The sequence below is a fragment of the Mobula birostris genome, chromosome 28 (assembly GCF_030028105.1).
Source record: "Mobula birostris isolate sMobBir1 chromosome 28, sMobBir1.hap1, whole genome shotgun sequence".
Classification (NCBI taxonomy): Eukaryota; Metazoa; Chordata; class Chondrichthyes; order Myliobatiformes; family Myliobatidae; genus Mobula; species Mobula birostris.
In genome coordinates this window covers 2995923-3008548 of record NC_092397.1, presented here as the reverse complement: position 1 = coordinate 3008548, position 12626 = coordinate 2995923, and the positions used below count along the sequence as shown (strand labels likewise).

Here is a 12626-nt window from a genome sequence, read left to right as displayed (position 1 = left end):
TGTGAGTCCTGGGGCTCCTGTACCTCCTTCCTGATGGGAATAGTGAGAAGAGAGCCTGTCCTGGGTGGTCGGGGTCCCTGATGACGGATGCTGCTTTCCTGCAACCATATTTCATGTAGACGTGCTCAATGGCAGGGAGGGCTTTACCTGTGATGGACTGGGCCGCATCCACCATGTTTTGTAGGATTTTCCATTTAAGAGCATTGGTGTTTCCATCCCAGGCTGTGATGCAGCCAGTCAATACACTCTTTACTTTACATCTATAGAAGGTTGCCAAAGTTTTAGATATCATGCTGAGTCTTTGCCAGCTCCTAAGGAAGTAGAGGTGCTTCAGAACAGCACTTGCGTGCTGGGCCCAGGACGGGTCTTTCAAAGTAACACTGAGAAGCTTAAAGTTGCTGACCCTCTCCACCTCAGACCCTCGAATGAGGGCCTCTGGTTTCCTCCTCCTGAAGTCAGTAGTCATCTGACATGGAGTGAGAGGTTGTCGTCATGGCACCACTGAGTCCGATGTTCCAGAGGTGCACATGACAACAAGGTTTTGCTCCGAGGTGAGATCGATGCCTTTTATGCTTGCTTTGGCTGACAGAACACGGAGGCACCCTCATGAACTCCCACAGCCCTGGTGACCCTGTGTCTGAAGCTGATGTGGCCGTGTTGTTCAGGGGGCGAACCCACGGATAGCATCCGGCCCAGACGGGGTACCTGGCCGATTACTAAAGACCTGAGCTGGTCAACCGGCTGGTGTGTCCACTGACATCTTTAACCTCTCACCTCGGCAGTCTGAGTTTCCCACCTGCTTCGAGCAGGCTTCAGTTATACCCGTGCCCAAGAAGATGGTGAGCTGCCTCATTGACCATCGTCCAGTAGCACTTAACATCCACAGTGATGAAGTGTTTTGAGGGGTTGGTGATGGAACTTATCAACTCCTGCCTGGGAAGGGACTTGGATCCGCTCCAGTTTTCCTATCGTCACAACAGGTCCTCAGCAGATGCCACCTCAACCCTGGAACATCTGGACAGCAAAGGTGCACACATCAGGACGCTCTTTATTGACTACAGCTCAACATTCAATGCCAGCATCCCCTCAAAACTAATCAATAAGCTCCACGACCTTGGCCTCAACACCCCTTTGTGCAACTGGACCCTCGATTCCCTCACTTGCAGACCTCACTCAGCTCAGATTGGCAAGAACACCTCCACGATCCCCATCAGTACGGGTGCACCCCAAGGCTGTGTGCTTAGCCCCCTGCTCTACTCACTTTACATTTATGTCTGTGTGGCTAAGCACAGCTCCAATATCACATTCAGGTTTGCTGACGACACCACTGTCGTTGGCTGAATCGAAGGTGGTGGTGAATCAGCACACAGGAGGGAGACTGGAAATCTGGCTGAGCAGTTCCACAGCAACAGCCTCTCACTCAACGTCAGCAAGGCCAGGGAGCTGATCGTAGGCCTCAGGAGGAGGAAGCCAGAGGCCCATGGAGAGGGTCAGAACGTTAAGTGTTATCATTTTGGAGGACCAGGCCCGGCGTGTAAGTGCCGTTACTGAGTAGGCTGGATGGCGCCTCTGCTTCCTTAGAAGTTTGCAAAGATTCGCTCTGCCATCTAAAACTTTGACAGACTACAATGGTTGCAACATTGAGAGTATCCTGTCTGGTTGCATTATAACCTGGTCTGGAAACACCAATGTAATGAATGCATCTTAACCAAAACAAAAGGTAGTGGATATGGCCCAGTCCATCACGAGTAAGAGCCCCCACCCTCCCATCATCGAACATATTTACAAGGAGCATTGTCGCAGGAAAGCAGCATCCGTCATCAAAGAGCCCCCCCTCCCCGGCTCTTTCACCAGCTAGGCCATGCTCCCTTCTGCAGGAGGTACAGGAGCCTCAGGACCCACACTGCCAGGTTCAAGAACAGTTATTACCCCTCAACCATCAGGAAGGAGGTACAGGAGCCTCAATACCCACACCACCAGGTTCAGGAACAGTTATTACCCCTCAACCATCAGGAAGGAGGTACAGGAGCCTCAGGACCCACACCACCAGGTTCAGGAACAGTTATTACCCCTCAACCATCAGGCAGGAGGTACAGGAGCCTCAGGACCCACACCACCAGGTTCAGGAACAGTTATTGCCCCTCAACCATCAGGAAGGAGGTTCAGGAGCCTTGAGACCCACACCACCAGGTTCAGGAACAGTTATTACCCCTCAACTATCCAGCTCCTGAACCGGTGTGGGTAACTTCACTCAGCCCAACACTGAACTGATCCCACAACCTACAGACTCACTTTCAAGGTCTCTACAACTTGAGTTCTCGGTATTATTTATTTAATGATTTATTTACAAATAATATCTTTTTTTGTATTTACACAGTTTGTCTTTTGCACGTCGGTTGTTTGTCAGTGTTTGTGAGTAGCTTTTCATTGCTTCTATTGTATTTCTTAGTTCTGCTGTGAATGCCTGCAAGAAAATGAACCTCTGGGTCCGATATGGTGACATATACATACTTTAACAAGAAACTTACTTTGAACTTGTTACAAGGTTGAATAATCTCGAACCTCAGCATGTTTCAGAGTGGAGAGCCCTTGTAGAATTCTATTTTATCTAGAGATATGACATAAGACCATAAGAATTAGGATCAGAATTAGGCCATTCAGCCCATCGAGTCTGTTCCGCAACTCCACGGCTGCTCCCGGATCCCACTCGACCCCACGCACCTGCCTTCTGATCCTCTGATGCCCCGACCGATCAGGAAATGATCAGCTTCCACCCTAAGTATACACACGGACTTGGCCTCCACCGCAGTCTGTGGCAGAGTATTCCACAGATTTACTGCCCTCTGGCCAAAAAAATTCCTCCTTACCTCTGTTCTAAAAGGTTGCCCCTCAATTTCGAGGCTGTGCCCTCTAGTTCTGGATACCCCCACCACAGGAAACGTCCTCTCCACATCCACCCTGTCTAGTCCTTTCAATATTCAGTAGGTCCTCCGGCACGATGAATCCAAACACCCAATTAATTGGTCACTAGGAGGTTTATTGTGACCAATTAAACCCTACTTCTTTGGAATGTGGGGGGACACCAGAGCACCCGTTGGAAACTGGTCATGAAGAGAAGATCCAAACTTCGAGAGGTGTGTGATGGAGATTATTCTCCCACCACGTTCAAAGGAATTTCATGAAAATGATTCCGGGATTGAAAGGCTTGTTATATGAGGAATGTTTGATGGTTCTGGGCCTGTACTCACTGGAGTTTAAAAGAATGAGAAGTGATCTGATTGAAACCTATGGAATGGTGAAAGGCCTCGACAGAATGCATGTGGAGAGGATGTTTCCCATGGTGGGGGAGTCTAGGACCAGAGGACACAGATAGAGTGGATGTGGAGAGGATGTTTCCTGTAGTGGGGGAGTCTGGGACCAGTGAGCACAGATAGAGTGGATGTGGAGAGGATGTTTCTTATAGTGGGGCAGTCTAGGACCAGAGGACACAGATAGAGTGGATGTGGAGAGGATGTTTCCCATGGTGGGGCAGTCTAGGACCAGAGGACACAGATAGAGTGGATGTGGAGAGGATGTTTCCCATGGTGGGGGAGTCTAGGACCAGAGGACACAGATAGAGTGGATGTGGAGAGGATGTTTCCTGTAGTGGGGGAGTCTAGGACCAGAGGATACAGATAGAGTGGATGTGGAGAGGATGTTTCCCATGGTGGGGGAGTCTAGGACCAGAGGACACAGATAGAGTGGATGAAAGGATGTTTCCAATGTTGGGGAGTTTAGGACCAGAGGGCACAGCCTCAGAATTGAGAGGCTTCTGTTTAGACTGGAAATGAGGAGAAATTTCTTTAGCCAGAGAGTGGTGAATCCGGGGAGTTCGTTGCCATGGGCAACTGTGGAGGCCAAGTCAGTGGGTCAATTTCAGGCAGAAGTTGATAGGTTCAAGATTAGTCAGGGCACGAAGGGATAGGGGAAGAGGGCAGGAGATTGGGGCTGAGAGGGGAAATGGATCAGTCATGATGAAATGACAGAGCAGGCTCTGGGCCTACTTCTGCTCCTATACCTTGTGGTAGTTTGGACAATGGTGGGACTTGAACCTGGGCTGTTGTTGCTGTAGTGGTGTGCACTACTGTGCCACACCCTGCAATCCTCCAATTCCAGTCTCATGACCAACTCCTCCGACCCACTCCCTTCACCTCTCGCCACACCCTTCCTCACTCCCGAGCCTGGGAATTTCCTCCAGAAACTTCCTTCGCCTCCCACCCCTCCCGTGTAGCAGTTTCCCTCGGCTGCGCCTTGCTTCACACCCCTGGCAAGGACTGCGGGGCTTTTTAAAAATCCCATACAGTTTGTGAGCCGGTTAAGCAAACTGCTGGATCTTATCTGAAATAAAATTTCCCTGACCGAGCCTGTGTAAACGTGGGCGTGCCAATCAGCCAGAGGAAAATCATGTCCTGTAAGGAGTTTGTATGTTCTCCCTGTGACCACTTGGCTGTGCCCCTGGATCTCCACTTCCCTCCCACGTACCAAAGACGTGTGGGTGAGGTGGGTGTGCAACACAGCGGAGTGTCCTTTGCATGGAGCCGGTCGTTGATACTTGTGGCACAGCTCGCTGTGTGTCAATGTTCGACGCACACGTGACGAGTCATCTTCAGTTCAACATTTACACAGTGACTCTCACCCTGAGTAAACAGTGTCTTTGCATAGTTGAACAATGACCCTCACCTGGAAATAAATGGTGACACTTTACAGTCACAGTGAAAGACAGTCTCCAAAATGAACAGTGACACTGTAAAGTTACACAGTGACCCTCACCCTGAATAAACAGTGACTCTGTACAGTTACACAGTGACCCTCACCCTGAATAAACAGTGTCTCTGTACAGTTACACAGTGACCCTCACCCTGAATAAACAGTCACTCTGTACAGTTACACAGTGAGTGACCCTCACCCTGAATAAACAGTGACTCTGTACAGTTACACAGTGAGTGACCCTCACCCTGAATAAACAGTGACTCTGTACAGTTACACAGTGAGTGACCCTCACCCTGAATAAACAGTGACTCTGTACAGTTACACAGTGACCCTCACCCTGAATAAACAGTGACTCTGTACAGTTACACAGTGACCCTCACCATGAATAAACAGTGACTCTGTACAGTTACACAGTGACCCTCACCCTGAATAAACAATGACTGTACAGTTACACAGAGACCCTCACCCTGAATAAACAGTGACTCTGTACAGTTACACAGTGACCCTCACCCTGAATAAACAGTGACTCTGTACAGTTACACAGTGAGTGACCCTCACCCTGATTAAACATCGATGGTTTATTCTTGAAAATACACTCGGTGGTCACTGAGTGTGTGTTCATGGTCTTTTGCTGTTGTATCCTGTCCACTTCGAGGTTCGATATGTTGTGCGTTCAAAAATGCTCTTCTGAACACCACTGTTGTAACATGTTGTTATTTGAGTTACTGTCGGCTTCCTCTCATCTTGAACCAGTCTGGCCATTATCTTCTGACCTTTCTCATTAACAAGGTATTTTTACCCACAGAACTGCCTCTCATTGGATGTTTTTATGTCTTGTACCTTCCTCTGTAAACTCTGTAGACTGTTGTTTGTGAAAATCTCAGGAGATCAGCAGTTTCTGAGATACTCAAACAACCTTGTCTGACATCGGCGAGCATTGCACGGTGAAAGTCACTCAGATCACATTTCTTCCTCCATTCTGATGTTTGATCTGAGCAACGCTCTTGACCGTGTCTGCATGCTTTCGTGCACTGAGTTGCTGCCACATGATTGGCTGATTAGATATTTGCGTTAACGAGCTGGTGTGCACGTAGTCACTTTGAGATTCAACCTGTTGTGCTTATAGAGATGCTCTGGGTGCAAATGTTATGATGAATAAAGTTTATTTTGATTAAAAAAGATTAGTGTACTAGCCTAGGGAGTTACAGATAGGTATTGTCCGCCTTACCAGCCAAGTTCCTCAGGATTTTAACTACATGCTTATATAGTTTTCAAAACTTTTTTAAAGCAAATGCCTTTTTTATTTTGGTTAATCAAAGTAGTGTGGCTGTTTCTGTGTTGGACTCTCTTTTGGAATTGGTGTGCAAAGGCAGCATGCAGTGTAACCATGGGTGATTTTCTGGGACCTTTCTCTTGCGATCGCAAGAGCTGGTTAGACAATGATAATGTGAGATGCTGCAGGCCTGTTTCCCTCGTTTGGTGGTGCGACAGGTGGCGGGGAAGCCGCGTAGCCTCAATCGTATTGACTACTAGGCCTCAAGCCACGGGCTTGCCTGCTGCTGCAGTCCAGGTGAGGAGATGCAGCGTGGCATCGTGCTCGGTTGGGGGGCCGGCCTCGCCGGTACATGCTGCCCCCCTGTGTTCGATCGGTGGAACAACAGGCTGGATTGTGTGCATTTACACTCTGCCGGGAACTGTGCAATCAATTTGCGGGACACTTTGCTCAGGGTCTTGGGCTAGGTATGTGTTTTTTTGCATGGCTGTTTTTTTATTTGCTAGCTATTTTAAATGTGCTGTGTATGTTTTACACCTTGGCCCCAGAGAAATGCTGTTTCATTTGGTCATATTCATGTGTGGTTGAATTATAATTAAACTTGATTTTCATTTTCGTTTTTCATTTTTAAAATCTTTTTATTGATATATAATCTTCTACAGAAGTTCAACAAATTAGTATATATAATTAATAAAACTGAAGAAAAAAACTTATACTGTATATGCTAATGAAAAAGAAAAAAAAATATATAAAAAAAAAGAAGGAAAAAAGAGAACCCCAACTAACTAAAAAACCTCCGCTAACTACAAAACAAAAAAAAAGAGGGAAAAACCCATTAGGAACCAACTCCCGGAGCAATACGTTTTACAATCATTTATATATATAAAAGAAGAAAAAGAAAACAACAACTGCCAAATCACATTTATGCAACATAAAAATGGAAGGAAACCATATAAATTAATTCAAAGTAAATGATAATATTTGGCAAAAGAACCCCACCGTCACTCAAAATCGAATCGGGGATCAAAAGTTCTACTTCTAAAAACTTGATTTTGATTTGATTTGAATTTTATACAAATATATATTTTTTGATTCTGGCGTGTAAGAGTACTGTATGTGTTTCTGTGCTAGACTCTCTTTACCCCATGGATTGACATATCTGCTTTTACTTTGTATGCAGCTCGCACTCGCCCGTGGCTGACTGCCGTTTCGCGACCTGTACCCTCACCGGCACACCGCAGGAATGTACTGTGGCGTGGCCAGCCGTGTCTGCAGACAGAGGCAGAAGGAACTTGGGGCGGGCAGGCACGATCAGGCCTTCAAGTACCTCGGGCAGGACTTCCAGACCCTCCGGGATGATTGCCTCAGCCGAGGGGTGATGTTTGAGGATGTCCACTTCCCTCCCGGCCCCTCCATCATTGGGTTCAAGGAGCTGGGGCCAAAATCGTCAAAAACGTCCGGGATTCGCTGGAAGAGACCTGGGGTGAGTGTGACTGGGGAATCGGAACGTGGCGGGGCCTCGGGAACACCTTCCTCGTCCCCCAGGTCGGTCCACGTTACGCACTGGGAGTGGTGGCCCAGTCAGTCAGTGTACTGAAGGCAGAGATATACAGGTTCTGATTGGTAAGGGAGAACGGGGACAGAAAAAAATCTGGTGTCCCTGCATCCACCAATGCTGAGGCTTCCTAAGACATTGGTCAGACTGCACATGCAGTATTGTGAGCAGTTTTGAACCCCTTATCAAAGAAAAGACCTGCTGGTATTAGAGACGGCCCAGAGGAGGTGAATGAGAATGATTCCGGGGATGAAAGGGTTAACGCTCGAGGAGCATTTGATAGCTCTAGGCTTGTACTCGTTGGAGTTTAGAAGAATGCAGCGGGGATCTCATTGAAACCTGTCGAACATTGAATGGACATGGAGAGGATGTCTCCTATAATGGGGGAGTCTAGGACCAGAGGACACAGATAGAGTGGACATGGAGAGGATGTTTCCTATAGTGGGGGAGTCTAGGACCAGAGGACACAGATAGAGTGGATGTGGAGAGGATGTTTCCTATGGTGGGGGAGTCTAGGACCAGGGGGAACAGACTCAGAGAAGAGGGATATTCAGGTAGAACAGAGATGAGGAGGAATTTCTTTAGCCAAAGGGTGGTGAATCTGTGGAATGGGTTGCCATAAATCATTGGGTATTTTTAAGTTGGAGGTTGATAGGTTCTTGATTAGTCAGGGTATGAAGGGATATGGGGAGAAGGCAGGAAATGGGGGCTGAGAGGGACAATGTTGGACATGTTGGAGTGGTGGAACAGACTAGATGAGCTGAATGGCCTGATTGTCACATGGTCTTATGGTCCACAGCCACTCCAAGCAGTACAGTCTGGGTGCCCACCACCACCTCTGAAAAAAATACAAGTTTCCCCACACATCTCCTTTGAATTTTCCCCCTTTCACCTTAAATTAACCTCTAGTTTTGAAAGTTTCTTCCTCGTCCGGGATATATGTTCAATGATGCTGACACCCAGGAGCTGCCATAAAACAACCAATTTCTCGGCAATATTTCCCATTCCCATTCCCGTTCCGACATGTCGGTCCTCGGCCTCCTCTTGTGTCAGGATGAGGCCCTTCTCAGGGTGGAGGAGCAGCACCTCATACTCCGTCTGGCCAGCCTCCAACCTGATGGCATGGGTATCGATTTCTCCTTCCGGTAAATAAATCTTCCCCCGACCTTTCCTTGATTCCCCACCCTAACCTTTTACCTGTTCTCACCTGCCTATCCCCCCGGGTCCTGTCCGCCTTCCCTTTCTCCTGTGGTCCACTCTCCTCTCCTATCGGATTCCTTCCTCTCCAGCCCTTCACCTTTCCCACCCACCTGGCTTCACCCATCACCTTTCAGCTATCTTTCCCCTCCCCACGCCTTTTTATTCTGGCCTCTTCCCCCTTCCTTCTCAGAAGGGCCTCGGCCTGAAACGTCGACAGCTTATTCCCCTCCCCTGGATGCGGCCCGGCCTGCCCAGTTCCTCCAGCATTTTGTGTGTGTTGCTCTGAATCTCCAGTGTCTGCAGAATCTCTTGTGTTGAGAGCTTCTCGGTGCATGTCATGGGGGGGGTCGGGGAGCGCCACAGCCCTTCGGCCCATCTAGCCTCTGCCGAACTATTATTCTGCTTGGTCCCGACGTCCTGCATCCGGACCATAGCCCTCCCTATCCCTCCCAACCAAACTTCTCTTCAACGTTGCAGTCGAACCTGCATCCAACACTCCCGCTGGCAGCTCAATCCTCACTGTCAGCTCTCCGAGTGAAGAAGTTCCCCCTCAGGTTCTCCGTAGCCAGTTCACCTTTCACCCTTAACCCATGACCTCTAATTGTAGTCTCACCCAACCTCAGTGGGGGAAAAAAGCACTTACTCTATACCCCTCACAATTTTGCATACCTCTATCAAATCTCCCCTCATTCTCCTACGTTCCAGGGAATAAAGTCTTAACCATGACCTAAAACTCAGGTCAATCAAGTCCTGCAAAGACTCCTGTGAAATTTCTCCGCACTCTTTCAGTCTTATTGACATCTTTCCTGTCGGCAGGTGAGCAGAACTGCACGCAGTTCTCCAAATTAGGCCTCAACAGCCTCTTTTTACGACTTCACCATTGCATTCCAGTGACGGCAAATCTGACCGCAGTTCTCAGGTTCCCCCTGGCGGGGTCCAGGCCCCGGAATTTTCCCCCGGGGCTGATGTGATGGGAAGGGTGTGGCTCTGTCATGGCGCTAAGGATGCTGGGACCAAGGCTCGAAGAAACGTTTTTGGCAAGGTCCGTGCATGTCACCTGGGGATTCAATTTCTAGTCGGCATTCACAGTAAATACAAGCAGAGACGGTGGAGTCGATGAAAGACCGACCCGACAGGGCAGGCAAACGACCACCGAAAAACAAGCATGAGATGAGTCCTCCAAGAGGTCCGTGACCTCGTCGGGGGGTTTGGAGGCTGGCCAGCCTCAATGACCCAGGCAGCGATGCTGGCTGGAGCTGGGGCTCTTGGTTGGATCACCCACGCCGAACAGGGTCAAAGGCCGGAGGTCAGACTAAGAGTGGTCCACCGGTCCTCCAGGCTCGGGGCCAGCAGCCCTGACTGGTCAAGCAAGACCGTCACGGAAGCAGAGATGGAGGTCCTTCGTGGCCGCCCCCAAACACCAGCGGCGTAACAGGCAGCAATTACGAGGAGAAGAGTCCTGGAAAGAGAGCCCATAGGTGGTGGGAACAATTCAGTGTTGGGGTGAGAGAAGATCTGCCCTCTGACGACCAATGCGATTTCTGTGGCGTTTCTTTTTTGCAGGAGATCTGTAACAACCCCCAGTTTATCCTCGACGGAGCGACTCGGACAGACATCTGCCAGGGGGCCTTAGGTAAGACACGTGCCTCGGCCTGGGTTACACCCCTTCATCTCGTCTGGGTCCAGGACGAGCGAGCACAGCCTCAGAACAGGAGGGTGTCCATTTAGAGGAACGAGTGTGGAAGACCCTTGTCTCTGAAAGATGAGCCTTTGGCCAGACCACATTTGGAGTATTGTGAGCAATTTTCGGGCCCCGAGCTAAGAAAGGATGTGCTGGCACTGGAGAGGGACCAGAGGACATTTACAAAAATGTTCCCAGGAATGAAAGGGTTAAGATATGTGGAGAATTTGATGGCTCCTGGCCTGGACTTGGAGTATAGAAACTGGGGGAGGGGGAGATATCATTGAAAGGCCTAGATAGAGTGGATATGGAGAGGATGTTTCCTATAGTGGGGGAGTCTAGGACCAGAGGACACAGATAGAGTGGATGTGGAGAGGATGTTTCCTATAGTGGGGGAGTCTAGGACCAGAGGGCACAGATAGAGTGGATGTGGAGAGGATGTTTCCTATAGTGGGGGAGTCTAGGACCAGAGGACACAGATAGAGTGGGTGTGGAGAGTATGTTTCCTATAGTGGGGAGTCTAGGACCAGAGGACACAGATAGGGTGGATGTGGAGAGGATGTTTCCTATAGTGGGGGAGTCTAGAACCAGAGGACACAGACAGAGTGGATGTGGAGAGGATGTTTCCTATAGTGGGGAGTCTAGGACCAGAGGACACAGATAGGGTGGATGTGGAGAGGATGTTTCCTATAGTGGGGGAGTCTAGAACCAGAGGACACAGACAGAGTGGATGTGGAGAGGATGTTTCCTATAGTGGGGAGTCTAGGACCAGAGGACACAGATAGAGTGGATGTGGAGAGGATGTTTCCTATAGTGGGGAGTCTAGGACCAGAGGACACAGATAGAGTGGATGTGGAGAGGATGTTTCCTATAGTGGGGGAGCGTAGGACCAGAGGACACAGACAGAGTGGATGTGGAGAGGATGTTTCCTATAGTGGGGGAGTCTTGGACCAGAGGACACAGATAGAGTGGATGTGGAGAGGATGTTTCCTATAGTGGGGAGTCTAGGACCAGAGGACACAGATAGAGTGGATATGGAGAGGATGTTTCCTATAGTGGGGGAGTCTAGGACCAGAGGACACAGATAGAGTGGATGTGGAGAGGATGTTTCCTATAGTGGGGAGTCTCGGACCAGAGGACACAGATAGAGTGGATGTGAGAGGATGTTTCCTATAGTGGGGCAGTCTCGGACCAGAGGACACAGATAGAGTGGATGTGAGAGGATGCTTCCTATAGTGGGGGAGCCTAGGACCAGAGGACACACTCAGACTAGAGGGGTGTTCTTTTAGAACAGAGATGTGTGAAGAATTTCTTCAGCCGGAAAATAGGGAATCTGTGGAATTCATTGCCACAGACAGCTGTAGAGGCAAACTCATTGTATATACTTAAAGCAGAGGTTGATAGGTTCTTGATCAAAGTGTCAAAGGTTGTGGGGAGAAGGCAGGAAAATGGTTTGAGAGGGATAGTAAATCAGCCACGAGGGAATGGTGGAGCAGACTCGATGGGCTGAATGGCCTGATTCTGCTCCTCTGTCTAATGAAGTTGTGTACTCTATGAATGCATGGTCACTGCTAATTTGCTTTTGGAAAGACTAGACGTGGATTAAAATTCACCACAATTACTGCATTAACCTTGTTATGACAGCTTTTAATTGTTGGAATGAGACGGTGCCCAAGTGGTCTCCGATTTCAAGTTCAAGGGCAAACAAACTTGCGGTAGAAATGCGATCAAAATTTGCTTTTTCTAGCAACAACGCTGACATGGCAGACTTAAGGTGATATTAGCACAAATTACACAGAACTCACACGATGGAAATAAACGGCAGTTAATGGTGCAAATTGAGAGAGAAAAGGCATCTAGTTTGAGGGAAACCTTCAGGGTTCCCACCACCCGGGATCACCTTCTGTTGCTGGCCCCCCTCTGAGGACAGATCTCACTCTGTCCCCTTGTCTCCCCAACCCAGGGGACTGATCTCTCTCCCCCTCATCTCCCCATCCCACGGGATTGATCTGACTCTCCCCCCCTCATCTCCCCACCCCAGGGGACTGATCTGACTCTCCCCCCTCATCTCCCCACCCTAGTGGACTGATCTGACTCTCCTCCCTTGTCTCCACACCCCAGGGGACAGATCTCACTTCCTCCTCGTCTCCCCACCACAGGTGACTGAT

General features: G+C 49.1%; 1 protein-coding gene across 1 annotated transcript in view; it reads left to right on the top strand.

The window, feature by feature from the left end:
• Positions 1 to 12626, top strand: part of LOC140188916 (calpain-1 catalytic subunit-like) — a 58172-nt gene that overhangs the window by 6997 nt on the left and 38549 nt on the right. Inside the window, exons 2-3 of the mRNA XM_072245569.1 lie at positions 7203 to 7505; positions 10341 to 10410. Of these exons, the coding sequence (XP_072101670.1) occupies positions 7266 to 7505; positions 10341 to 10410 (310 nt within the window). The 5' untranslated portion in view covers positions 7203 to 7265. The remainder of the gene's footprint in view (positions 1 to 7202; positions 7506 to 10340; positions 10411 to 12626) is intronic.